Raw genomic sequence first — 27,464 nt, 5'->3', positions numbered from 1 at the left:
ACCATGACGGGAGGTCAGAATACTTTCTCTGTGAGCAGTAATTCTCCTGACTGGTGAGAGGGCAGTTGAGCAGCCTGCATACAGACCTGTGGCACTGCTTATGTCCCATTCTCCTTCCCTTCTTCTTCTGTAAATGAAATTTTCTTTTACACTATTTGCACTAAACAATAACTCTTATTGTATTCTTTACTTTTAAAAAGCATACAATCAGTCTTGAAGCAGAAATTAGCAATTTCTGCACCCATCTCAGTGACAAAAAAAATCTGAATGACGGACAGAAGAGATGGCAGAGTTGTTGAAGCTTACATGGATGCCTGTTTTTCATAATTAGACACAGAACTTCAAAAATGCACTAGCTAGTGGAATATCACAGTATTCGATTCTGTATAAAAATACACTTGGTCTCTTCTAGTATGCAAAAACGTAATAAGAAGTATGACCCTTTTTATTTGATTGTGAAAATGTAGGGCTGTCACAAAGTGGACAACCTTGTATTTACTAGTAGTAGTAGTAGTTGCAATTGTATTTTCCGGAAATTCGACATGATTCAAAGCCCTTTCTAACATTGACTTGTTTTTTGTTTTGTTTTTTGTTTTTTTTCCTTGGCTAGCTCTCCCATGTAAAATCTCCATGTGCAGGGTTTAGGGCACAGGCCTGATACCCACTGATTGGAAGGCAGCTCTCGTCTGGAGGTGTGATCATAACAGAGTCTGTGTGAAGCCTGTGGATTTTCTCTGGTAGCAGGCTTACCTGAAATACAGCTTCCACAACTGGCATCTCCCTGGCTGTCGCATCCAGGTTTGCTGCAATTACAAACCTCTGGCAGTGAGTTGTTCCCATCGTGTCCACATGGGAGGGCAGTAAATGAGAGCCACCGAGTAGAAAAAGAAAAAAAAAAGTTTGTTCCTCACGCACGTCTGCAGCCACTTCCCACACTGCACACTTCCATCACCTCCCCCACTCAATCTCATTGTGCTGGCAAATTAAAATTCATGGGTTGCCAAGCCATCCATTCTCCCTCCATTGCTTAATTGTCTCGAAAATTGAGGAGATTACCGGGTGCGATTTATGTACAAATAAGAATCTGTCAGAAACCTGGCAGTCTATAGCATGACACATAGACGTGATTATTCGGGAGCCGTAGGCAAGGGCCAGCGTGGGATACCTCAAATCCCAACCTTTATCCTGTTCAATTCTACCCTCTGTGTATATCTCTCTGAGCAGTGCATTCTTCAAAGAGCCAGACAAAACACATGAGAGAGGGAAAAACTGAGAGAGAAACGAAAAGCACACATTATCACTGTGTTTTAATGCTAGTCAGAATCCTCTTTGTGTACGACGTGATCCACTTTTCATAACATGTATTCTCCCTTGGCTTTGAACATCAGGTCACAGTGCAGCACATCTAACATCATTGTAATTGATAGTTCCCGCAACACTGGTATCAGCTATATATTTTTTTTTTCCCAAAGTAGAATAGGTATTGGCTGCTTTTCATGTCATGTATTTTACATATGAATATTTACTGCATTCGGCATGTGTATGGCTAATGATGGGATCACACATCCTTGGATTAGACATGTAAGTAAAAAGTCATGCCAGAGGCCAGATTGTATTGAAATGGGGCTTGCGTGATGACTGGTCCGAGGTTATCTGACATTTTGCGTAATGTGCTGTCCCTTTCAGATGTGCTAAGTACTTGCTCAGTCAGCCCCCATACAGTGACACAAAGATAACCTATGCTGTGGTTATTATCTGTCCAAAGTGACTCCTTGTTACTATCAGTCAGCTGCATTCTCAATTCTGGACTGATGATGAATTGAGGGGTGAAAGGTTGTGTCATATATATGTATATACATCATGGCAGCTAATTAGGCTTGATAAAATGGTTTATATCGTTAAAACAGCTGCACCTTTATTTCATTTCTGTTTTCCGTTTTATTTTTTTATTCTCATGTTTTATTTCACCTGCTGCCCACCCACATTAAGTTCTTTACCTTTACCTGTACCCGTGCATTAATATGAATATATTTTCTACCCATTATACATAATCTTTTGTGCATTCCCTGTTATACTCTGCATTTATCTTTGGATGTTTTTTTTTTTTTTTTTAGCCAGCAACACATTTCTCATTGTTGTGTGATAGCTGGAAAAAGTTCCATATTATTTATTAGTTACAGGAGTTCATAAATCAAGTAAAATATTGCTACATTGGCAACAATGGTTAGCAGCTGAGTAAATTTTTGGCTCACGTGATTGTTGAGGCTCAAGCCAGCGATAAGAGTCCTACAAGCAAACATGAGCAGCAGTTGAATAAACTGTCAATTACTGGCTACTTGAACCTCCTACTGTAGGCTGTCATCGAGAGCGTGCTCTGCACTTCATCAGGTTTTCCGATCCCATCAATCACAGATAGTAGTTTCTCTTTAGAGCTTCATGAGGTCTGACGCTGCCTCTCCCTGAAATGATTCACCGTCATCATTGCTGTATATGCAACAGTGTAGTTAGTGCTAAACTAATAAATAGACATGCAGACACACAGCACAATCAAAACAAGCACACCTCTGACAGCACCTTTTTGTTGGCAGCTTGTGGCATATTGTAACATCCCTCCAGTAAGACAGGCTTCTCAAACATGAGGTCCGACTGAATAATGAAGTGAAACGGATTGGCAATGTAGTTTGATTATCAGGTCAGTCGGCTCTAACTTATTCAGAGTCTCCTGCCATGATGTAGATCAAGGCCACTCCCAACAAGTCCTCCAACCTGAACAACCATATAGGTTGCTTGTCCCTACCCGCTGATACGACCCACAGGAGCATCCCCTGAAATAGCGCTACCACAGCAGGGTACCGAACAGTCGGTTACAACACATAATAAACACGCCTATGGAGTGGTCATGGTTTGGCCAGGTTCGGGCACAAAAACAACTTTGTTAGCTTTAGGGAAGCATGATGGTTTGGGTTAAAATAAGTACGCCATTAAGGTTAGAGGAGTGTCATTGTCATGGTTACAATAATAACCACACAGTTAAGATTGTGGGACAGTCGTGGATAAAACACATGGGGAACTAATAGCAGTTTACTGAGTGAAAGTCCTGTGTTTTGGGGACCCATGCATTCATTCATTCATTGTTGTTCTGATGTGTTCTATAGCCATAAATACCTCACCTAACAATAAAATGTAATTATGAGAAATATTAAGCTGCTTGCACAGACGACCTATGGGTTTGTTTTTTACAGGAGAACTCTGGTCCTCATAGTTCACCACATAATATGAATAAGTCTGAATAAATCTGTGTGTGTGTGTGTGTGTGTGTGTGTGTGTGTGTTTGTGTGAGTCGCTTGATTTCATTTAGGTCACATGATAAAGTCAAATGAAAACAGTTTTCTGTCTGTACTTTGTCTTTCCTTGTCTTTTATATTCTGTACCAGTTTGACATGAAGGGTCTTTTCTTAGATCTGCCATCAGCTCTGTTTCCAGTTCCCACACACAAACACACACGCACACACATATACATATACACATACAGGTGTATCTCCATGTGAGTTACATGTCTGCAGCTACGTGCAGGTGTGTGTATAAATGTGCAGGTGTGTGCTGAAACCACATGTTCTGAGAAGGAGCCAAATGAGGCTGTGTGATTATAGCCTTACCAATGTAATCTCACTTCTTAGAATGCTGCTACTCAACCCCACATATCCTCTCTCCTCCTCCGCTCTCCTCCTCCATCCACTCCTCCTTTTAGTCCAGCCGATTCCACCTAAATCCAATTTGTTATGGTTTCAAATGAGGCCTCGTTTTTCTGTCCTCTCGCCACTTCGAACAAAGTGGCTTCTGTTATTGCTTGTCCAATTTGAAATAGTTTTCCCCCCCCCATCTTTCTTTCTCCTCAGGTCCACTCTTCCAGCGATACACAATGGGCAGTGTAGATTCTAAATGTGTAAGACAAGATGCAGCAACCGAAAAGCTTTTGCACAACCACACAGAGATCTTTTGTAGCTTGAAGACATTATTGGCATTTTGTGTCACACTGAACTTTTCTATCTACTTTTGTGGTGATGCAAATTGTGATTGATCATTGATAATCTTGCTTTATTGTATCTGTAAGTATGTGTGTGTCTGTGTTTGCATGTGATAGGGGTGGAAATTGTGTTTTTGCAGGCTGATAGATTTAGATTCATGCTGCTGGTAGAATATACTTTTCAGTAAATGTACAAATTTTATTTGAACATTTGCCTTCACAAGAAAAGATGAATAGCAGCCCCTTATTGACAAACAAGTATATCAGTCATATTCAAGTGTGAGCGTGTGTGTTCAGTGTCTCAGTTGCAGTCTATGTTTGATGCACAATCTGGTTTTTAAGGGGGGATCTATACCTTCTACTGAAGAATGTGCTCAGAATATTGTAGATTAATTATACGGAAATCTTGTCTGGATATCTAAAAATGTCAGAGGGAAATGTCTTTTCCTTTTTTCAAGACAGATAATCATCATTAATGAAAGTAGGGACAGGGAGAAGGAGCAGAGGGGGGGGTTTTTAATTGTTCAGTCAATGCATTGCATGAAATGTGTTGCTCCAACATTCTCCTCTTCTATGGGTCCTGTTTTTAATTGAAAACCTGCCTCTGGGTTAATGCTTATGGATGCAGCTGTTATTGCATCACCAAGCATTTAGCAATAACGAGGGCTTTTCCACAGTCTAGTTGTTGATTGATGGGAATTGTAACCATAAAAATAACAATGTGGTGGTAATGATGATGACACGAATAATTATAGAAATTCTAATGGAGGTCTTGGTGGTGGTAGTGATGATAGTGGTGATGATGATAAAGACAGATGGTGATGTTGAACAGGAGTCAGACTTGCATGTGCGTGTATGTGCAGGTTACTGCGTATGCTTGCACACTCAGGTCTACAGATATGTGTATTGTATATAAATGATCTCAATAGGAAGTGATCTGTGTTGCAGGGGATGATGTATCTGGAGGAGCGTAGGTTGGTCCACAGGGATCTGGCAGCCCGAAATGTTCTGGTCAAATCTCCCAACCACATCAAGATCACTGACTTTGGCCTGGCTCGCTTGCTGGACGTTAATGAGAAGGAATACAATGCTGATGGAGGAAAGGTAAATGAGTAATTTACACTATCAGACAATCACACAAATACACAAAAAAAAAAAAAAAAGAAGAAGAAAAAAACTATGGTGGTAAAATGAGCCGCTGGAAAGTATAAATGTTTTGCGTGGCAAATTTCAATATTCATACATTCACAAAAAAACACTTAAAGGAATAGTTTGAGATTTTGGGACATAAATTTTCCACTTTCTGCCCCAGATGTTAGAAGAGAGGATCAGTACGACTCACATATCTTTATGGTAATGTGAAGCTACTGCTAGCATCACTTCCCTGTATCTAACCATTTCTTGGCTGGGCACAGTGACTTGTGTTTTTTATAGACACAAAGTAGATTTTAGAGATCGTATTAATGCATACAAAGTTAATGGAAAGACCCAAGTAGACACAAATTTGCCCAGGGCAACGCAGACTGATTGGAAAATGAGCTGTTAATTAGTGAGCCTTACAGGTGCTGGCTGTCAGCTTTTTTCACCTTCAGACAGAGCCAGGTTAGCTGCTTCCAGTCTTTCTCAGGGCTGTCTGTTCACAGGCTTCTCTTCTAATATTTGGTCATGCTTTTCCTCTTTCGTATTTTGTTTTCAAACCCCCTCTTCTCAAGAAAAAACCCATAACCCCACCCACAGCAGAGTGAAAGACAGACACACTCTACCCTTCAATATCCAGTCTTGAGATAGTGAGAGTGGTATTGATTTGATTTACATTTTTATTAGACATTTAAAATACTATTATATAAAGCATATATTTCATTTAAACTATATATAAAGTGTTGAATGGGAATTTTAATTCATTATTCTTTCTTTACTTTTTGAAGGAATTAAGTAGTATTATTAAAACAGTGGCATTAATAAATCAGTACTGTTGGTGGTTGTGTTGGTTATAATGGCTGTTATACCGTACTGTACTAATATGCACTATATGATCATTTAAGCCTGCATTCAGTGACCTTCTCTTTTTTTCTTGTCTGCTGTTGATGAGTTTGGGGGCTCACTGAGATACAATATTGTTGAATTACTGTTTTGGACCATACCACTGACATGTTGTAATAGACAACAATAACAAACAATAGATATTAGCATTAATTAGGGTTTTATATCCTGAGGGAGGAACTTAGCTCATTACAAAGGACAGTTTTAGTGGAGTTAGTGAGATACTATTCTGCTCTATTGAACCGTTTTATTCACTTTTGGGGAATGGAGATCTCATAACCCTATAAACATAGTAAGCAAATACTTTCTCAGGGGCTCTTCGTACACAGGCTTCTGGCGTCTTCTAATTTTTGTTCATGCTTTTCCTCTTTTGTTTCAAACCCTCTTTTGTTTTCAAACCCTCTCTTCTTGAGAAAACCCCATAACAAATGAACGACACACACACTCTACTCTTCAATATCCCCCCTCCCCTTTATCTCCATCACTGTAATCAATAGAACTGGCTTTCAAATCTAATCACTGTGTTAAGCTTCCTCCCAGACCACCCTGCCATTTGCCCAAGCTTATTCCAATACTTTCTCTTTCAATCAAACCTTGTTTTCTCCCTAACATGGTTTACACAGTCAGTCCTGCCAAAACAGTGCACTGTATGCCAACACCTCACCAACAAATGATTAGTCTGAACCCAGAACGTGTGTCCTCAGTTCCCTCATCAGTTTTTATTTACAGAAACATAAAAGAAAGAGATTATTGTAAACCCTTTTTAATGTTTTTTAATGATGGATGTGGCGCATACTGTTCTGCTATTCTGCTTCTTTCTGGCAGATGCCCATCAAGTGGATGGCCTTGGAGTGCATCCATTACAGGAAGTTTACTCATCAGAGTGACGTTTGGAGTTACGGTAAGCATTAAAATTTCCTATTAAGGAAGTCAGGTCAAGTGGATAAAACCATTATATATATATTTAACAGACAGACCAAATATATTGTTTCAATAATTTTTCCATTTGAACTGACATTACGTTACATTAATTTAGCAGAAACCTATGTCAAAACCTTTAGGTGCATGCCCTAAGAGCACGTTCTGTGCAGAGAGATTTGTTTAAAAAGATGTCAAATACTGAATGACAACAAAGAATCGCATACACTGTACATCACTTTTACTGACTTTAATAACGTTTCAGTCGTCATACCTTCACCAACAAAGTTCATATATACAAGTTGAAATTGCACTAATTTTGAAGCACTACATGGAGTGGCACCGGCTTAGTCTTCGGTCCTCCTTCCTCATACTCTCACCCTCAGTCCAAGTCCAGGCATTTTCCATTGCTGCTCCCAGACAGTTCACCCCTGACTGTCAGGTCTTCCTCATATATCTCCACTATTAAAACCCAACTAAAGACCCATGTTCTTACAACCGTATTTGAGTCTCCTTATTTAGGGATGCTTTCATTTTGTCTGTTACAATTATATACCTATTTATACGTGCATTTTAATTTTACCTGTAAAGCACCTTGCTAAACACTTGTTTATAAATGTGCTTCAAAAATAAGTGACTCAACTGTGAAGGCATATGCTGTGCATTGTGTGTACAGTAAACATACGTGGGGAGGAAATTTCTAGATCTAAGGCAGCTGTAACCGTGCTGACAAATAAGAGAGGACTGGTGATTTCCCTTACTTCTTAAACTGCATAAACATGTAGCAATCACAGCCACTGTAAAATGCAAATTTGGTGATCTACTTCTTTAACTCCTGTAATATTAAAATCAGTCTTTGCAGCTATCAGCATGTCAGCAAGATTTAAATCTAAAGGCTCACCCCTATTATCCCTCAGTCTTATGAGATTTTTATTGCTATATATCAAATAACAATTTCCTGTTCAAGTCTACCAATAACTCTTAAAGTCATTTAGAAAGAAAAATTGCAAGATGGGTCATATCAAAGAGAATAATGTGTGTTTGATTAAAAGTATCAGTGTGGTTTAATGCATCCATGTCCCCCGTGGTCCTCTATAACCGGGGGCTATTATTCTTCCATCTTATTGTGTGCATTTGCTCTGCCTGCCACTCATTAGCTCATTAACACTAACTTGATTAAGGCTGAACAGTGCTGAAAGTTCAGACTGATGACTTTCAAGACTGTGATTAGTTCCTCTCCTTCACTCATCTTCTGTCCTCTGTTGTGTTCTGTCTCATCACCTTATCCCCTCTGATCTCCTCTGGTCTCTCACAACATTTGCTTTTCGTCTTTTTTTCTCTATTTTTTTTTCCTTTTCTCACATTTCTTCTTTTTGCTTGATCTCCTATTTTCTCCTGTCAACTATTCTACTCCTTTCTCTTTCCATCTCTTCACTCGTCTCCTCTCTACTCTGGTTGTATAATCCTCCCCTCTGAACCCTTTAATCTTCTCTACTCTCTACCCTTCTTTGCTCTTTTTACACTGATTTCTCTCATCTTAATTCTACTTTTCTTTTCTCTACTTGTTCTTTTCTCTGTGCTCCGCTTTACTGATGCATCATCTTTTGTTCTCTGATATTGTTGTCATCTCTTCTGTTTGTCATTTTCTTTCTCTTCTTACACCCCTCTTTCTCTCTTTAGGGGTAACCATCTGGGAGCTGATGACCTTTGGAGGGAAGCCATATGACGGAATTTCCACCAGAGATATCCCAGATCTGCTAGAGAAAGGAGAGCGTCTTCCACAGCCGCCCATCTGCACCATCGATGTCTACATGGTCATGGTCAAATGTAGGTAGAGCTTTGCCTTGGGGTGGACAAAATAACTGGAACTCCTTTCAATACAATATAATTGATTGCACTGCGTCATTGTTAAGTCTGCATCTTTCTGATATTCTCAACAAATATTTCACATTATAAGCTAGAAAACTATATTTACTGCAGAGCCTTTATAGTGGCAAGAAAAAGTAAGTGAACACCTGCATTTATGTCTAAATTTGTCTTAAAATATGGTCAGATCTGCATCCAAGCTACAATAACGAACAAACACAATCTATGTAAACTAATGACTTACAAAATGTTGTGTTTTTCTCATCCATGTTGAAAATATCATTCAAACGTTCACAGTGTACATTGGAAAAAGTGTATGAGCCCCTATGAGTGAGTGACATTAACAAAAGCTAACTGTAGTCAGGTGTTATCAAACCTGGAATCCAATTAATAAAACCAAATTAGAGTTGTGGATTAGAGTTACTTTGATTCATAAAAACACTCAAACTATTTTAGTTTAATATTCACAACAAGCATCTGTTGATGTGATGTATTCATCACAACAATGAGATCTCAGAAGACTTTCGATCAAGATCAAGAAGTGGGTGCTCAGCTAAGATGACTCCAAAGGCACAATAACAAAGAACCCCACAGTAAAAGCTAAAGGCATAAAGGAATCATTTAAGCTGGTTAACATCTCTGTTCATTAGCCTGCCGTACACACATCATAGAGCATGGTGTCCAAGGCAGGACGACCTACTACTCTCTAAAAAGAAAAACCTCACTGCACACCTGAAGTTTGCCAAAGAGCGCATTGATACTCCACAACACTGGGAAAATATTTTGTGGACTGGTGAAACTAAGGTTGAATTGTTTGGGAAGAACATGCAGCACCATGTATGGTGTAAAAAAAAAAAGGGGCTGCATACCAACATGAAAACATCCTCCCAACAGTTAATTACAGTGGAGGGAGCATCGTGATTCAGGGCTTTGTTGCCTCTGGGTCCAGACAGCTCAACACCATGAAGGGGAAATTGAATTCCCAAGTTTATCAAGGTATCTTAGAGGATAATGTCAGGGTGGCTGTCTACCAGATAAAGCTTAGTAGAAGTTGGGTGATTCAGCAGGGCAATGACCCACAGAAAAACAAAGAAAATCCACCTGTTCGAATGGCCCAGTCAGAGCTCAGACTTTAACCCAATAGAGATGCTGAAGTCACTCACACCAGGCATCTACAGAATATGGCTAAGCCGAAGCAGCCCTGTAGGAAGAATGGTCGAGGTTTCCTCCTGAACATTGTGCAGGTCCGATCAGCAGTTCCTGGAAGTGTTTTTTTGCGGGTTCACTTACTGTTTCCATCATCGCTGTGAATGTTTATTAATGGGTGTGCTCAACAAAGACACAAACGATTGTAATTGTTTGTTTGTTCATGGCTTAAGCTCATTGTGTTTGTCAACACTTGTGACTTACCCATGCAGAAAACCAGGTCATTCCAAAGGGTTCACATACTTTTTCTTGCCGCTGTGCATTGTACATGGTTTCCAGTTTTTGTGCCCAGCCCTGTAGACAGCATGCAGTAGAAAAGCGAATGGATTTTATGGGTGATGAGAAGGCCAACTGGTTTTAAGTTGAAGCAAACATAATTATGCTTTTATTCATTGATTATCAAAATGCTTGGTAAAAGAGGGTCTAGGTGGTGTCAAAGATGTTTTTAAAGCCGAAATATTACTATTCTAAAATGGTGAGAAATAGTGTGAAAGTTTAGGAGGACTTATGGTAGAAGATGAATTAAGAAACTAATTTCCCTGGCCGTGACCCACACCACCAACACCAGGGCCTTACGGGTCGGTGACTGCTGTCAGGCTCCGTGGTCACAGGCGGTGTTTTGTAACCTCTGGACACTGCTGCCGGGACAAAGACCTGGTGCCAGTGCCACTCCGGCCTTGTCCTCTACTCTCCAAGCTGTAGCCTCTGGCCCTCACTGTCTCCTTGGCGCTTACTGACACCCTGAACCTGCGCCAACCTGGCAAGCAAACACACACACACAGCAGGGAGAGGTCATAGTCACCTGCCTGTTATCTGCCTTTCTTTTGCGCCACTACACATACGAAGCTCATATACACAAAGCACCACTGCATGTGGTGAAAATGCACTTCCTCATGTTCAGTTCACTTTACTACCCCAGGATTTATTGATAAGAAGCTAAGCACCAAGATAAAAGATGGTCATTTTTCCATATGAAATCTGATGTATCTGCATGTGTGTACTTGTGTGTAAATCCACAACTCTCTCTTTCCATCTCTATGTCTCTTTTCCCTGGATACCTAGACAGGCTCTACTCAGGGCCAGATCACATGATTGCTTTGGCATTATAAGGATGTGTTCACAGAGAAATTGGCAGACGAGCACATTACTCCATATGGCCATTCTAATGATGAAACAGTATTTATCTTTAGACTGGAAAAAGTGATTACAAGACAGAGAACGTCACTAAAAAATCTGTAATTGTTCATTATGGAACAAATAGGAATATTTAATAACATGGAAAATGGTTTAAATGGAAAATCTTTCAAGACATTCGGAAATGGGAAATGTATTTTTTATCTTTTTATCTTAAGTTTAATGACAAGATGCACTGACAAGTTTTTAGAGGTCAGTTTCTCATTCTTTATTAATGTGATAGCTGTTGGGCTACATACGTATGTTTTACCTTAACTGTGTATTCACATGCTTGCAACATTACTTTAGCACAGGTGGAAATAAGTGGGTGGGCCGGGTGGGATTAGTAGCCTTCTGTAGCGGTAGGCTCCTCTAGAGCTCTCACTGTTACTCAGGATCCTTCATATTAAATGACAGTCATTCATACTGCAGCAGCCACATGTGCATGCTTAAAATGAAAAATGTATGTTATTTAGGGATCAAAGGATTTATATAAAAGTCAAATTATTATGAATGATTTTATGCAAATAGTAGAAAAATGAGCATGGCATACATATTTGACATAATCTGAACAGGCAGGACCCTCGAAGTGTGAAGAATAACAATAACAAAAAGCTGATCACCATTAAAACGTACACTGTATACTGCACGTTTCCACCCATCCACAGGTGCACAGAGTGTCAGGAAATTAATTGATCTTGATGGGTGTAGATGAGGCTTTGTTTACTGCCGAAAACATTAATATTTCATTAATTAATCATGTCAGATTTAAAGTCAAGGGCTATTGACAAAAATATCCAGTATCCACAGTTTAAATATCAATATCCATGTATTTGGAACCTCACACTAACAGAAACACATTTTTCAGGCTGGATGATTGATGCAGACAGTCGACCCAAGTTCAAGGAGCTGGCTGCAGAGTTCACTCGAATGGCACGTGATCCCCAGAGATACCTAGTCATCCAGGTAAAGTAAATCTTGATGACGCCCTTACAAGTTCTGGATTACATGATTTTGAGATGATTTTTTTTATCCAATTGGCAAAAAAACAGAATTATGTATATACTGTATTGTATATATTGTGTTTTGTCATTTTCTGTTTTCTTTTCCAATTCATACAGAGAGTAGGGCATTAGTATATAACATTAATATTCATTACAAATACATTTTACTTTGCTTATTGCTTGTGTGTCATACCTTAAAATGATTGTGCTTGCGGGGCTTAAATTAGTCAGCAAATACAGCTAAGCTTTCATCATTAGCAGATGTCAAAATAATAATAACACAAATCTTTGGTTTAAGCTTTTTAATAAAAATAGAAATCGTGGAAAGATATTAGGCCAGTTAAGATGTAAAGGCTTTGAATGTGACCGAAATACTAATACTAATAACCCCTGACCAACCAACACACACACACACACACACACACATACACATCAACACACAACTTTTCTCAGGGTGACGATCGCATGAAGCTGCCCAGTCCCAATGACAGCAAGTTCTTCCAGAGCCTCCTGGATGAGGAGGAGCTGGAGGATCTGATGGACGCTGAGGAGTACCTGGTGCCCCACTCCTTCAACATTCCACCACTGGCATACACTCCCCGCCCACGCATGGACTCCAACAAGGTATTTTGTTTTAGCATTCTCCCCACACCTTAAAAGCGCAGGTTGACAAATTGGGTTTTTAAGCTAAACACTCGTTGCATTTTAATTGTGATATTGACTGGACACAAAATGTAATAAACAATAAAATAAACTGCACATTCCTCAGTTCCAGTAGCAGTGGGTTGTTTGAACTAATGGCTTTTTAATTCTTTTCAATGAGACATCTAATTAGTTTGGCTTTTTCTGTTAGCTATTGTTACAGAAACAGATGGCAGTGGTGATGTGAGTCCTTAAATGACTGGCTCTTCTCATCCCCACGTGGAACTTTACAAAGATTTTTTTTTTTTTTATGTTCCTTACTAAGATCTGAGATCCATTTAGCCAGCTGACTGAGCTGTGTTGCCATACATATGATCTTATTAGTATTCGTACTGTATTTAAAAGTGGAATCTCATACCCAACATGGTGGTAAAGTACGGTGTTAATGGGTCATTTCAAAGTGCTACTGACGGTACCGGCCTCAAACTCGACTTCTGTAAGTTTCAGTTTGTCATTGAGCCAACCACAGCTATATCTTTGACTTATCTTGTATATTTGAACTAGATGTTCAGCTCCTGATTGAGGAAGATTTAAATGTCTCTAATCACAGATACTATCAAAGCTACTTTCCAAGCAGTCAAAAGAAAAATCATCCCAAGTGTATTGTTTGCTTCTGCATTTTTAAAGTGATAGCAAGTTTCTTAATTCATGTACATCTTTGGCATAGTTTTCCGACACAAGTGATATATTAAATTGTTTGAATCTCAAAAGGTCCTGTTAGAATATTTTCTAAATAAAAGCATCCATTGCATCAAGTCTGAGTGCAGGAGACCCAAGTCTCAAGACCCAAGTGGTAAAGTATTTCATTCAAATCCTGTTCTGTCCAGTTAAAGTAACATTTTATACATTCAGACATTCAGGACATTCACTCTCTCACCACACCTCCAACATCCAGAAAAATATTAAAGATGCTAGAAAAAAAAGATTTTTGAAACAATTTTTGATAATTATAATGAAACATGTTTCACCAGCTGAGTCGATGCATAGACAGGTTTTTCCTGTAGTGCATAAATGTGGCACAGACGTATGCACACTTATACAAAATGAAGCCCTTGCATTGTTTAATATTCAACTTGGTATGTTATTGTTTTTGTCTTTGCAGAATAAATTAGAGATTTAGTTGCATATCTTTTCATTTAACATGCACCCTTGATTACCATTTCTTATTACCATTTCTTTCTGAGTGTAGCAGCAGGGTGACTGGCACAGACCCATGATGGGAAAGGAGACAGTTTAAAGTCAAAGTAGTCATTCAAATCATTTAGATGGTTTATAAAGAGATATGGGGGATGAGTTTTCTCAGCATGTGCTGCAGGACTGTCCTGTTCAAGCACAAAAAACTGAGATCTTGAAACTGAACCCACACAGCTTCTCAGTTTCACTCTCATCTCTCATCCTGCTCTCTCTTTCTCTGTCTGTTTTCCTTGGTCTTTCTCCATTGTGAAACTACGGTAATTGCCTTCTTCAAAATTGGGATTTGCAGCCAGACTCCCTCTGTTCTTCAACTGTTCAAATGTTCATCGTCTTTCTTTGGACTTAAATCTATCACAAAACCAGTCACACAGCCAGGCAACTCAGCCATTTTGTATTCCAATATCCCCCTGTGTTTGTGTCAGAATAAAAATGCCTGCTGAATGCCAATGAGAGAAATGACTTCTGTTCCAGTTCAGTTTGGTTCATTTCAGAAGGCTGTAAGATTATTTATTTGCATAATATTTGTAAAGTTATACTCTACCATTTTTGTCCTTTCTTATTAGGGTGGATGCTGAATTAATTTGATTAATTTCATACAGTTACATTCATCCACATAGATAATGTAAATTACTGTAATAAACTCAATTATTGCAGCAAACAAAGTATAATATTTACATACAAATACAATCTTCTCTTGAGTTGTAAAGCGTAGCTAAAAGGGCTTTTTCCAAATTCACACATTGTTATCACAACCTCAGGAACTGTCATTATTAATATGCATCCTGGTGCCTAACAATGAGAGTTTGAGAGTTCAGAATTCTATTTGACCGTGAAAACAATTCAGTTTAATGGTGACCAAAACATTGGGCATGGCCTCAAGCACCTTGTGCTCTCACAGGGGAACATTTTAATGGGGGCACTTTACTTGACTCTCCTAAATGCTCCAGTGTGATGTTTTACTTCACCACAGTTTACATTGTCTCCACAGTGGATGAATTAAGTCCATGATGGTCTTCATCTATGCTTCATCTATGATTTGTAGTAGTTTTGTTTTCCTGTTGTGCTCAGGTTAGTGATGGTATTTTCTGTTACAATACAGAGACAAGAGGGGAGGAAGGAGGAGGAGGTGTAAATGAGGACTGAGAGAGGGTGATTTAGTAGATGTAGTTACAGGGGAATGAGAAGACAATGTGAGCTCTCGAGCTTTGACTAATACCTCCAGGCTTAGAGTGTAGACTGCTGAATGAGAAAGTATGGAAAAATTCAATAGTGACAGTGAAAAAAATATACTGATGCTTCAAGTGGCATATAAGTAGGGTTTGACCAGGACTTGCCAGTAGTCACACTTTGGTTTGAAAGCTGATATTTGCTGCTCATTTTGTGCTGACACCTATTATATCATGACAAGTTTACTGTCAAAATAAACACCACAAATTAATAGTAGTCAGTGTTTCTACTATCGGTCCCTACCCCATCTCTAATTTCTAAGAAAAGGCTATTTGGTTCTGAGTCTTGGTACAGGCCTGATGATGATGAATAACCGGGGAACGTGTTAAATAAAAGTGCTGATCTGAAGAGGGATTTGAACCTGCAACGTAATTCACAGACCAGAAATCCAGGAACTTCAGTCCCTTTTGCTGTTCTTTCATAGTGTGTTTAAGGAAAAATAAGTCCAACAGGAAAATAAGATTTTCTGCCTCTAATAAGATTACAGACTTCTCTGACATCATGTTATGGAAAGTAAGTGATGGAAGTGAAACAGAAAACAAAGCACTTGCTGGAAAAATGCGGGAACAAAGATAAATCAGAATGAAGCTCCCACTGAGGTTCTAGAAAGCTCTTTTTTGTTATGAGCATAGACACAAATGCACACAGCAGGGCAGGGCTGATATGGCTACTTTAAGACTTTGCTGCATGGAGCCTTTTAATTAAAAACCTTTTAATTAAATTGTCCTTGGCAGTCATGCTGCCATATCATTGTTTGGCACTGCTGTTTGTCTCCCCTGCCTGTCATATTGAAATATTACAGATGAACAATGGTACAAAGAACTTGGAATTCCACATTTTATGATTCATAATAATTTTGTAGGGTACTTTTATTACATTTCTATTAAAAATTTGAATTTTATTTATTTCTTTGTTTGCATATTGTTTGTTTTGTGTACTTTTGTGCTTCACTAGTAACTCAAACTAGTTTGTAGACCAACGTCTGGACAGCACACAATCATCTTGTCACTTGGAGAATAAGCTGAATTTAGCTGAACTTCACTCCTGGAGGCACAGAAAAAACAATAATTCTCCCCACTTGCATTTGTCTCATGGGATTGCTTTTCCTTGGCAAATTGACACTCTTGTAATTCAGTCTTCCATGTCTGCAACTCTCTCCCTCCTCCTCCTCTACCTAGAACCAGTTTGGCTACCAGGACCCCAGCTTCAGCATGGAGGACATGCTGGCCACCCTCCCCAGAGTGGTCTCTGTTCCACCTGTGTCTGGGAGCTGCCTCCCTCCACAGGACCTGTCCTCAGGGGGGCAAATTGGTGGTGGATTTGGGCGTGGCAACCAAGAAGACCCTCGCTGCAACGGCACCCTGAGGAAGCAGGCCTCGCCACGGTCAAACACCCTTGGGGTTGGCTCAGCTCTCACTGCAGGACAAGGTAAAGCAGAGTGTTATCTGTAAGTTGTGGAAACTTGGAGGAATAGTTATCTCCTCACTAAGTGTGAGTGTATATATGTGTCCTAAACCAAACCAACAAGAGAGCTGAAGATAGTGCGAGACTGATGGATATTGCAAGGGCCACAGGCATCTGCATCTGTTATCAACTGTGTTTACATCAACACAGTATTGTAAAAATTGTCATTGCTATGAGTAAAGCAATATTCTGATAAACCATTTTATATTCCTCTTTGTATCTGCAAAGTTCACACAACCAGGCACTTGACTGAAAATATGACAATGTGATACAGGAGTTCCTGCTGAAGGTAACGCTGAATGGTTCAGCAGATATGATCGTCCAAAAGTGTAGTCTCACTGGCACTTTAATAAAAGCTACCAAAATATGGACATGAATCAGTCACACAGTCAATATAATGTCTTCTGCAGGACTTTTAAAGTGAATTCTTTTGCATTACCAGGTAATTGTAACACATATTCTATGGATGGATAGACATTTAAACAAACATATTGTTAATTAGACAAATCAGTCGTTGATTTCGTTTTTTCTGTTAATAAATGTTATGTAATAGTTTTAGTTAATTGTATTATACATTTAATAATGTATATATGACCTTTATGCTTTTTCCTCCTTATTTACCCTCTTTTACTTTTCCATGCAAAAATTCAAATACTGCATGGAAACAGTTGGTATTAGCATAAAAAAAACATGAACTATTACCTTAACACATGAACTATAATTTGTGCAATAACAAATCAGTGAAATCCACATTAAAGTGAGCTCACTGGCTTCTTTGACAGACCTTATCTGCTGTTTCCTCATTGGTATTGTACGGTGAAGGTGGATCACTCACCAGTCTAGTAGAGGATTTGAGAGATGAGAACAACAGGCTGAGCTCATATCTAGCAGGTGTCTGGCAATACCAAATCACATATTACAGCTCTCAGGCAGCAGGGCAGAAGAAGCAGCAGTGGCAGCTTCTAGTTCTTTTGACCACTGAGCAGTACTTTTATGCCTACTTTCCAGATTTGTTTGGCCAGAAGGAGAATGAAGCCTTAAATAAGCATTATGAATATATGTGTATCTACCTGCTATGCATTTGTTTGAGAGGGGTGGTACACAGTAAGAAGTAAAACGAAAGGGTACGAGTATGCCATATCACTGATGGCTCTATTGAGGCACTGGTATTGAGCTATCTGTTGTCAAATCCCCAGAAAAATACAAAGTTCTTGAGATATTGAGCTATTAGCTAAAGCCCTGCCCCATAGTGTAGTCACAAGACAAAACAGTTATGGTAAACAAAAATGGATTGCACTGAAAATGCAAGGTGCTTGTTTATTGATGAACATGACTTGCATTGGAAAGGAAAACATATATTTACTAGATTCGACAAATATGTGTCCAGGATCCTCTTATTCATGGAGACAAGGTTTGTAAAGTAACATATTTCAAGTTTCTGTTGTGCTTCCTTTGTTTCTTTTTTCTTCTCAAGGTGGAGGGGAGGACAGTGGACAGCGTTACAGTGCCGATCCAACAGGTCTTTTAGCAGAACGAGGACCAAAGGGAGACAAGGACCAGGATGGCTACATGAGTGCCATGAGAGACAAGAACAATTCAGGTTACTGACAGTTTTGAGAACTATTGTTCAAGTTAATGGATGTTTGGCTGGAGGGTAACACTATCTCCTTTTTGTTTTCAGACTATCTCAACCCTGTAGAGGAGAACCCCTTCGTCACACGTCGGAGGAATGGTGATGCCCATGTGGTGATTGATGGAGCAGGTTGCCACACCCTGCACATGGCTGGAGCTGCTGTTGCCCCCAAGAGCCAGTCCACCCACAGGGACGATGAGTATGTCAACGAGCCACTGTACCTGAACACCTTCCTTAACCCTGGGGACAAGAACGGATTGGCTGGGGCAGTCTCCATCTCTGGATCCTCTGCTGCCCAGTCAGTATCACAGACAGTCAACCCATCAACATCAAGCCACACCGTCTCATCCACTGGATATGTGGTACCTCCTGGCCACCTCCCCCACCCATCATACCCATCACACACCCTGCATCCAGGGCATTCAGGACACGCTCTGCACTCAGGCATCACCAGCAACACCATCATGTTTGATAAGAAAGGCAAGAAGGCCACTTTTGACAATCCTGAATACTGGCAGCACAGTCTTCCCCCGAAGTCCTCACTGCACAACCCTGAGTACCTGCAGGACTGCAGCACACGCTTCTTCTACCGGCAGAATGGACGCATTCGCCCTGCTGTGGCCGAAAACCAGGAATATTTGTCCGAGGCCGCTATGAAAGCCGGTAATGTTTTGCCACCCCCTCCATACAGACAGAGGAACACTGTGGTGTAGTGACCCGCCTGTAGCACAATGGAGGGATGAATAGAGGGATAAGGGTGCAGATAAATGGACTGTGAACAGTCCTTTCGTTTTCTTGCAGTACTTCTCAACCTGGGTTCTCCTTGCACCCTCCCTGAACACTTCTCTCTATTATATCTGATTGCAAGTCTTTTATTCTCACTCTAAGGTTCTGCCTTTTCGTGACAGGACCACAATAACAGTGGCTGACAGCCTCACTTGACACTCAAACCATCTTTTTTAGCTCCATCCTTGGCGCCTAAAGCAAGTAGACACATCTCTTGGAGGTTGGTTCTGTTCTGGAGCAAACTGACCTGGCACCTTTAGGACAACACAATCAAAGATTGAAATCAGATGCTTAATAGAATAAAAATGAGAAATAAACAGAGGTTTGCCCAAAGAGAGGATTATTGCCATGACCTGACATGAATTATGATTGCTTTTCTTTATACGCCCATAAATTACTGTTCACCATTTCACCATATTGTTTTACTTCATTTTCCAACTAGCTAGATGAACACTTTGCAGTATGCACACATTGTTATTGTGTGCGTATAATCTGTCAAATGGCACATTCACATGGAGTTATGTCGTGACTTACCAGCAAACCTGCAGTCAAACTGAAGAGCCCAGATGTGGTTTGCATGCCTGCCCACATGCTTCTTCGACTGTTACATGTTTTACATCTTGCTGCACCAATGATGGAATTCAGACACTTATTACACACAGCTCATATCATACCTACAACATGTTAACATGCCAGCAGCCTTGACACCACCAGTAATATCTATACAGTAATTCATAAGTAAATACACACACGCTGACGGATAAGAATGCTACAACTTGAAATATATTCTGGAGGAGAGGCTCAATTGACCTTGTGCAGGAATACAGCAGGTGTCGATAATGGAAGTCAGTGATGCAGTGCAGAAAAAGGTTCAACAGGAAAGTAAATGTCACCACAGGTTTATGGAATGTGTGATATCACCCAGTATTTGGTGGAGAGCATTCGACAGATTATTGGCATGGCTAGAGAGGGATTTAAAAGGTTGATCGCTCAGAAGATGACCCTTATCTTCCTACGCTGAGATCCCTCCCTGTCCTCTTTCTTCCACACCAATCCAGTCCGAAGAGCCAGCAAACCATCCAGTTCAATATCACCTTCGTAAGACCGTTGTAAGCAGCATCGTGACTGACATAACCAATGGTAACTGCAAAACTAGGATTGATCTTTCAATGGAAATGGTGCCTGGGGATGGACAACTCTTTTTAACAGGGCAAGGAGCATGATTGTGGAGAACATTTAAGCAGGCCACGAGGGAAAGATATAAGTGTTTAGAATATGGATCAGAGCTTGGTTTTTGTTGTTTTTCTTTGTTTTTAGGCATCAGGGATCTATTTACTTGTCACCTTGTCTTACAGAAGATGTGCTTAATGAAGGACAGGGTAAACAGCACAGACACCCAGCCACAAAAGAGCACTGTGGAGATGACAAAGAGGCTAACCCTGCAGAGCTGTAAATAAGCCAATTACATGTCATTACCAGATAGACATAATCCCAGAAAAAGGCTCTGTGGACCGAGCTGTGTCTGAAATGTTTAAGTACATCAAAAGATGAGGATAAAAGATTTTTTTCCTCACCTCTCTGTGTTAATACTATTGTATGTCATAAAAACAGATGATTATCTTTGACCACGTAGTCACGACTACAGGGCCTTGCTCTGTCTCTTAGGGTTAAAGTGGTTCAGGAGGAGAGACTGTCAGAACTGTCTTAAGAGGCCTCCTCCACATTTTTGCCATGGAACAGTACCAGAAAATGGGACACTTTCTTTTGTATTGGTGTTTGACATTAATGGTGTGACTTTACAAGTTATCTCTGAATCTACCGATGGCTAGCTTTATGTACTCATACAATACTGCCAGATGCCACAGTAAGCTCTGATGGAGACCAGTAGCATCTGTCATCAAATGACTTTGAAGCCTAATTTAGGCCTGGGTTGATAATTTAATAGCACTTAATGCTCTGGCACAGCCAAATGACTTTGCTGTTATTCTCGCTCTAAGCGGCAGTTCATTCAATTTTTTTCATTATGCTGCAACTATAATTTACAGTGAGACAATGGTTTCAACTGCACTGGGGCATCATGCTATTTCTTTTATTAGGCATTTTACCAACAAAGGCATATCCCTCTACCCTCTAAAGAATATGATAATACTCATAGGGTTGGGCAATATGATGATATACAGTGTAAGAGGATAGAAATTTGTTTTCAATACCATTATGGTCTATGCTATCCCTTTAAAATCTGCATTTTACTAGATTATTAAGGGAACTGTTGATTTACTGGATTTTTGCACCAATGTGAAGAAATACCTTGATTTTTGGGGGGTATTAAAGGGGTAATCCAGTGATTCAAGCTCCACAAACACTGGATCCTACATTCCCCAAAATGCAGCTTGATAGCATCTACTGATAAACTTCCTGATTCCTAAATACCGACTTCTTTCAAACTGCAAACCTCTAGTTTGTAATGTAGGTTTTCTGTTAAAAAATCCTAATTCAGGAAAACCCTGATGACACCATTCAGGGTATCAGGGTTATTTTCTCAAATTTTTGAAAGCTCCCTCCAGAGCCACAAAAGATGTTGTACAACTGTTTTCACAAGCTGAGTTTTACTCTTTGTTACAAGTAAACTAAACATCATGTGAAATCAGTGGTGTGCCCCTTTAACTAAAATCAGACATTCCCATCTGGTTATTATATCTATAGTTACAAAGTTTCAACGTTAATTTTCCAGGAAATGTACTACATCACCATATAGTGATTTTGCAACATGAATCAACCAATACTTTGATAGATGATTTACTTCATATCGCCCACCCTAAGTAATAGGTGATAATACCATGAAAAATTGAGACCGACTAATGCCTGTTTATGTCTTACTGCTGACATACCAGTACACAACCACTGTTACACAACCTTGTGCCTCAACATTGAAAATACTGGGTAGAGGGAAGATTCAGACAAGCAGTGCTGATGATTTATGGTCCAAAACACAGATGTTGCCCTGGCACAGTGTTTTCTCTCCCTCTCAGGTTTTATGGGGAATAATAATCATCCAGTTGAGCTCCAGCTGAGGCACAAGTTACCACCTCATAAAGGGACATCAGACTTATAAGAATAATGGTAAACAGATTAGTGCCATAATACCACAATAGATAAGTAGGGTTTAAATGGTCAGTCTTGACGTTGGCACTGTGTTTAGTATCACTTTGGCATTGACATTTCTGTTACTCACCTCATTTAGCTGTGCTAGATCACACCCTCTAAGATTGTGATTGTTATGCTGATTTACTTGTGTAAGCTCACACTTAGTATATGGATACATTCTTTGTGTAAATGTGTGCAATGAAAGTGTTCTCTTTGTTTTTCGAGTTGAAAGTCAGTTATATAAGTCTATTTTTACCATCACCCAAAAGGTATTAGTTGTAGTGCTTGTAGACTACTGTATGGCCGTGTGTTTAAGTGCAATGACAGCAGTGGAGAGTCACCAAAAGGCTCCGTAATGGATCTCTGTGGAAAAATAAAGCCAATCTACACGAGGAGAAAACCTTCTGGTGCTGTCAGCTAGCAGGCATCACAAGGGGCTTTTAGCTTTTTGAATGCAAAGTCATCCACTTTCGCTTGTTGTTCTGTGGGGAAATCATGTTACCCAACGTCTCACCCAGTGCACCAGCTGAGAAACCCTGAACGACAGGCAATAGGCTGTAATCCTGCAGCGAGGTTAAAACTAACGTATTAGCATTCCAGAAATGTTACTCAACCAATGCATCAATGTTACAAAAGCTAGCAGGAGAGAAGGTACAAGTACACTGTAACTGGCAGAGGAGACCAGAGTTGATTGCCATTCTTTCTTTCTCCTCAGAGGTGACTGTAGGATTGTATGTAGCAAACACTGTTCTGCAGCTGAAGCACTGAAAACTGAAAAGCAGCTATGTTTGGAGTGAATATGAACAAAGACCAAAACGATATGTATGGGAGAAGTGATTGTGATCAAATGTTAACATGAGTCATATTTTCATGTGAAAAGTTATCATGTTGCTTTGTAAAAGTAAGCCTCGTAGGTACAGAAGATATTTAAAGGAGCACAATTACTCTCAATACTGACTGCTCACCCAGAAAATCAGCCTTACAGTAACAGAACAGTTCTATATATTTTGTGCTATTACTTTTGTGTTTTCGGTTTACTCTATTTTAAACATATGTAATCATATGTGTTGTAAATGGTGTGTAAAGTTTTGTTTTTACTCTTGTTTTTGCTCTTCAGGGTCTCATTGTGAATTTTTTGATATGCAGTTTGAAGGTTTCATCATCTTACGTCTGTCGTGTTCTCTAATCAACTACAAAGCAATTATTAGTGGTGTCCCAATTTCAGGGCTGGATGTTTGCCCTTCAGAGTAACTGAAGCCCAGCCTGAACCTGCATATTGTTGCCAAATGAGACTAGAGTAACAAAGACCAAAACTGATGTGTTCAGGCGCTCCTCATCAGGTTTTTGTCCTGTTTCTCACCAAGCAATTGCCCTCAGACAGCATATGACATTTAAATACATGTGGGACCTTATCTACTTTACACCTTATCTAACTTTACAGTACAATTTAGATACGAGTTCATAGTTGGCTTCGCTTATTTTACACCTTGCAGTGACTTTTTCATTGGTTAGCTAATGTGATACGATAATCAGTGATAGATCAGCTGAAAAGAAAATATCTGGTAAATGACATGGTCACATGACATTTCCCAGTTTTACAAGTTGACAAGGACAGCCTGACCACTCAGGTTAAAAACACAGTGGCACACAGTGACTTGTGGGATATAGAAGACTGCAAATGATAAACCAGCCGTGTCCTCTAAAGCAATGGCAGACTTAGTTTTTCAGGCACATTCTGTGAGACCTTTGAAATGGGACAGACATATCCTGCCCAGAAATGAGGACTTCGGAGGGTCCAGCTCGTGAACTGGAACAGAGTGACTATATTTATAGTGAGTGCTCTATTTTCTCTTTTCAATGCTTTGATTAATCATATCATGAGGACGTGTTTTCACAGCAGAAGTAAAGTCCATCCACCTGTGGTCTAATAGGTCTTACAGTATTGGATAAACTCATATTACATCTCAGAGGATATCTATTAATTATTCAATGAGAAACTGTTTTGTACAATGCATCATCAAACAAAGTACACATAAAGCAGCTGACAAACACATATTCTACCATTGTAATAGAATCAAACTGTGTATGGCTGTCATATTCTGATTTTACTCTGATTCATATGTGTATATTCTACAATGCCATGAAGGGAGAGCTGACTGGTTGAGTAAGCACAGTTTACTATGTATTGAATTGATGGTAAAACTGTAAAATGGAATTAATAATTGTCTTTTAACCAAATGACGAAGAGATAATGGGTTACTCAACAGTTTTACCATTGTTAAAAAACAAATAAAAAATAAATAAAAAGGATAGTATTTTTATAGGTAGGTTAAAAAAAAGTGGCCAGGTGCATCTGTAAATAGAAAAACTGCTTCTTTTTTCCAGCTGAAGCTTTTGTTTGTTCGTTTTCTTTTGTTTTTTTCTCCTTGCATCATTGCATTTTTGGTGGTTTACTGTATCTTTTTTTTCTTTAAGGAATATTTTTTCTGTATGTATATAAATATATATACAGTATATATATATATATATATATATATTCTGTAAATGTTATTTGAAGAGTGAACTATGACTTTAAAAACGCTTGCAGGGTCTCTTGTCACCCCCACCCCATCATTTCCCCTGTGATTGTGTGATTGTGTTTTCAGCACAACTTGGTGGATTTTGTGTTTCAACCTCTGCTCTTGCTCACTTTGTAGGAGTGAATTTTTTTCTGTTTTTCTACTGGGTTTATTATGCCCTCACTACCCTCCATGCTTCTCTCAGTATTATCCACATCTTGAGATTTTTTTTAAGATTTTGTACACTCTTAAGATGCTGTTGCAAAACTAATGAATATTCAATATTTAATCCCCCTTTTCTCTCAGTATTTTCCTAACAAATGTTAATTCACCAGTGTCACTTTACACTTTACCTTTCAGCTTTGAGGACCTTTATCGTATTTCCTTGAGTAGTTTAATTTTGATTTCCACTATCCAGCTCTTCATCCATTGGTGGCAATACTGATTGAATGGTGTAGCAATATCATGTCGCAGCGCTGAGAGTGATTTAATGACATTTGAGAAATCGACTGGAAGGGTTAGGTTTGTACGGGTTGGACTGATCATTTAAATCACTGATATGTGCTTGTTCTGAAAAGGTTGATAGGTACTACTTTGGCTTCATCAGGATTTAAATGCTCACTGTTTTCTGGAAATCACAGTTTTACAGGAAGCAATTGTTTTCATTTAATGGGATCTTATCAGGACTTTTTGGGATTTTGGCCCTTTTGTCACTTTACCTAATACTTGACATGGGGACTGGTACCAAAATCATCAGAGTGAGTTATTTTCATTGTGGCATTGTAGCAAATATGGACGCACAATTTGACAACTGAAATATACCATTAGTTGTATTAAATATTTCATTTGTAAAGCACCCAAGCACAGCTTGAGTTGTTTATGCAGCAATTAAGGCAGTTTTCAAAATTCAAGATTTTAACCAATATCTATTTAACTTTGGATTAATTAAATGTTGTCATAATGATAATATATTGTCTATCACCTACAGAATACTAGGCATATTGTACATTTACCATTGTAAAGTGCTGCCTTGCATTTGATGATTTTGGTGGCAATCCTGTTGTTTTCCAATATCCAGCATTTACATACAGAGTAAAGTGGTCATTTTGTCAAGCTCCTCAAAAGTCATTGAATCTGTTTAAAAGTAAGTTGAACTGTGGAAGAAAGTATCTTCTGTCATGAAAATTAACATAAATTATAATTTCTTCATATCATCTCATCAGAATGATTGAGAACTAAGTTTTATAGACCTTGTCACACATTACCAGTTTTAAATGTTTCTTTTCACTGGTTAATTGACACATTTCCCAAACTAGAACATTTAAATACGTATTCCCTCTGTTTTGTTACATGAATCTGTCAAAACTATATTTTTAATTCAATATGAATAAAGATCAGTCAATATTTAATGATGGATTGCATTCATTTTTCTAGGTTTTACCATTGCTTTCAGTGTTATTATGAAGTGGTAAAATGAAAGTTACAAATACGAATTTTCGATGACTGCCAGAGGTGGTGCTTTAAACACAGGATCTTCCGTCTTGTGCAGGCGCAGGTCAACGGTCAACAATATCACTCGTGGCCCCGGATGTCCTGAGAGAGGATATATCTTCTGGTATCATCAGGGAAACTGTTCCTACAGAATCTTCTTGCAAGCTCATAAGGATTCTGAGTGACTGAACGCTCTGGTGGTCATTCAGGATTCATAGAACCGTAGTTACATTCATAACTTTTTATTTCTTTCATCCCTCATGACCACCAGAAGCCTTGCTTTGAGCATTGGATGACTAATATGAACAAAGTCACAGGGAATCGCGAGCACATACCTAACAGCGTAGATGCAGAGGAACTCGGCAGGAGAACCACATCCTGTGAGGTGATGACATTCACCATGTGGAACCTAAAGAATGTACTTGGTGATGCCCACGAAGCCATGGCACATATCGCCTCCAAGGACACTCCGACTCAGGGCGTGCCCGTGACATGGCAAAAAGAGTTTCCACCTTTTTTCATACTGTAGGAGGGCTCCCCTGGTGGAGGCTTGTGACTGGAGAGGAAGTCTGCAGCCTGGTTCCTCTTTCCCGGTAAATACATCACCCACAAGCTGGTCAGCTGGGGTGCTATCCATGTCAATAGGTCTGAGAATACCCTAAGTAAGTGTGCAGATTTGGTGCCCCCCTGATGGTTGAGGTGGACAAGTACATCCTTCCCCCTAAGGTATGCCAGGAAGTGCTTGAAGGTCATGTGCACAGCCTGTGCACATTGACATGCTCTGCACAGTCATGAGCAGACCATTGCCCTCAGACTGTCCTGTTCTGCCACACTGTGCCCAGGAAGGTGGATAACTCCTGGTTCAGGGCTAAAGCTTTTGCCAGGTCCCTGATGATGGTCATTCTGACATGGCTGGAAGCTGGGAGCTGACATGAGCTGCTGAATTGAACAGCTCCCTTGGTCTTCTGAGGGGGTAACAGTAAAGGTGGTGGAGGCCAGCCTGCATCTGAAAAGGGTACTAACAGGCGCCGGGC

General features: G+C 39.6%; 1 protein-coding gene across 2 annotated transcripts in view; it reads left to right on the top strand.

Moving 5' to 3' along the window:
* erbb4b (erb-b2 receptor tyrosine kinase 4b) overlaps positions 1 to 26,348 on the top strand; it is a 316,365-nt gene extending 290,017 nt beyond the window's left edge. For both annotated transcript variants that reach the window (XM_087176745.1, XM_087176744.1), the window contains exons 21-28: positions 4,973 to 5,128; positions 6,890 to 6,965; positions 8,663 to 8,809; positions 12,096 to 12,193; positions 12,685 to 12,855; positions 16,533 to 16,782; positions 18,293 to 18,418; positions 18,500 to 26,348. In XM_087176745.1, coding sequence (XP_087032871.1) covers positions 4,973 to 5,128; positions 6,890 to 6,965; positions 8,663 to 8,809; positions 12,096 to 12,193; positions 12,685 to 12,855; positions 16,533 to 16,782; positions 18,293 to 18,418; positions 18,500 to 19,164 — 1,689 coding nt within the window. In that variant the 3' untranslated portion in view covers positions 19,165 to 26,348. The remainder of the gene's footprint in view (positions 1 to 4,972; positions 5,129 to 6,889; positions 6,966 to 8,662; positions 8,810 to 12,095; positions 12,194 to 12,684; positions 12,856 to 16,532; positions 16,783 to 18,292; positions 18,419 to 18,499) is intronic.
* The last annotated feature ends 1,116 nt before the right edge of the window (positions 26,349 to 27,464 follow it).

The sequence above is a fragment of the Seriola lalandi genome, unplaced genomic scaffold, assembly GCF_002814215.2.
Source record: "Seriola lalandi dorsalis isolate HSWRI2012SDOR001 ecotype SW California unplaced genomic scaffold, Sedor1 jcf7180002054568, whole genome shotgun sequence".
In the NCBI taxonomy this organism is placed as follows: Eukaryota; Metazoa; Chordata; class Actinopteri; order Carangiformes; family Carangidae; genus Seriola; species Seriola lalandi.
Note: the sequence above shows the minus strand (reverse complement) of the source record. Positions and strands in the feature narration are given on the sequence as shown.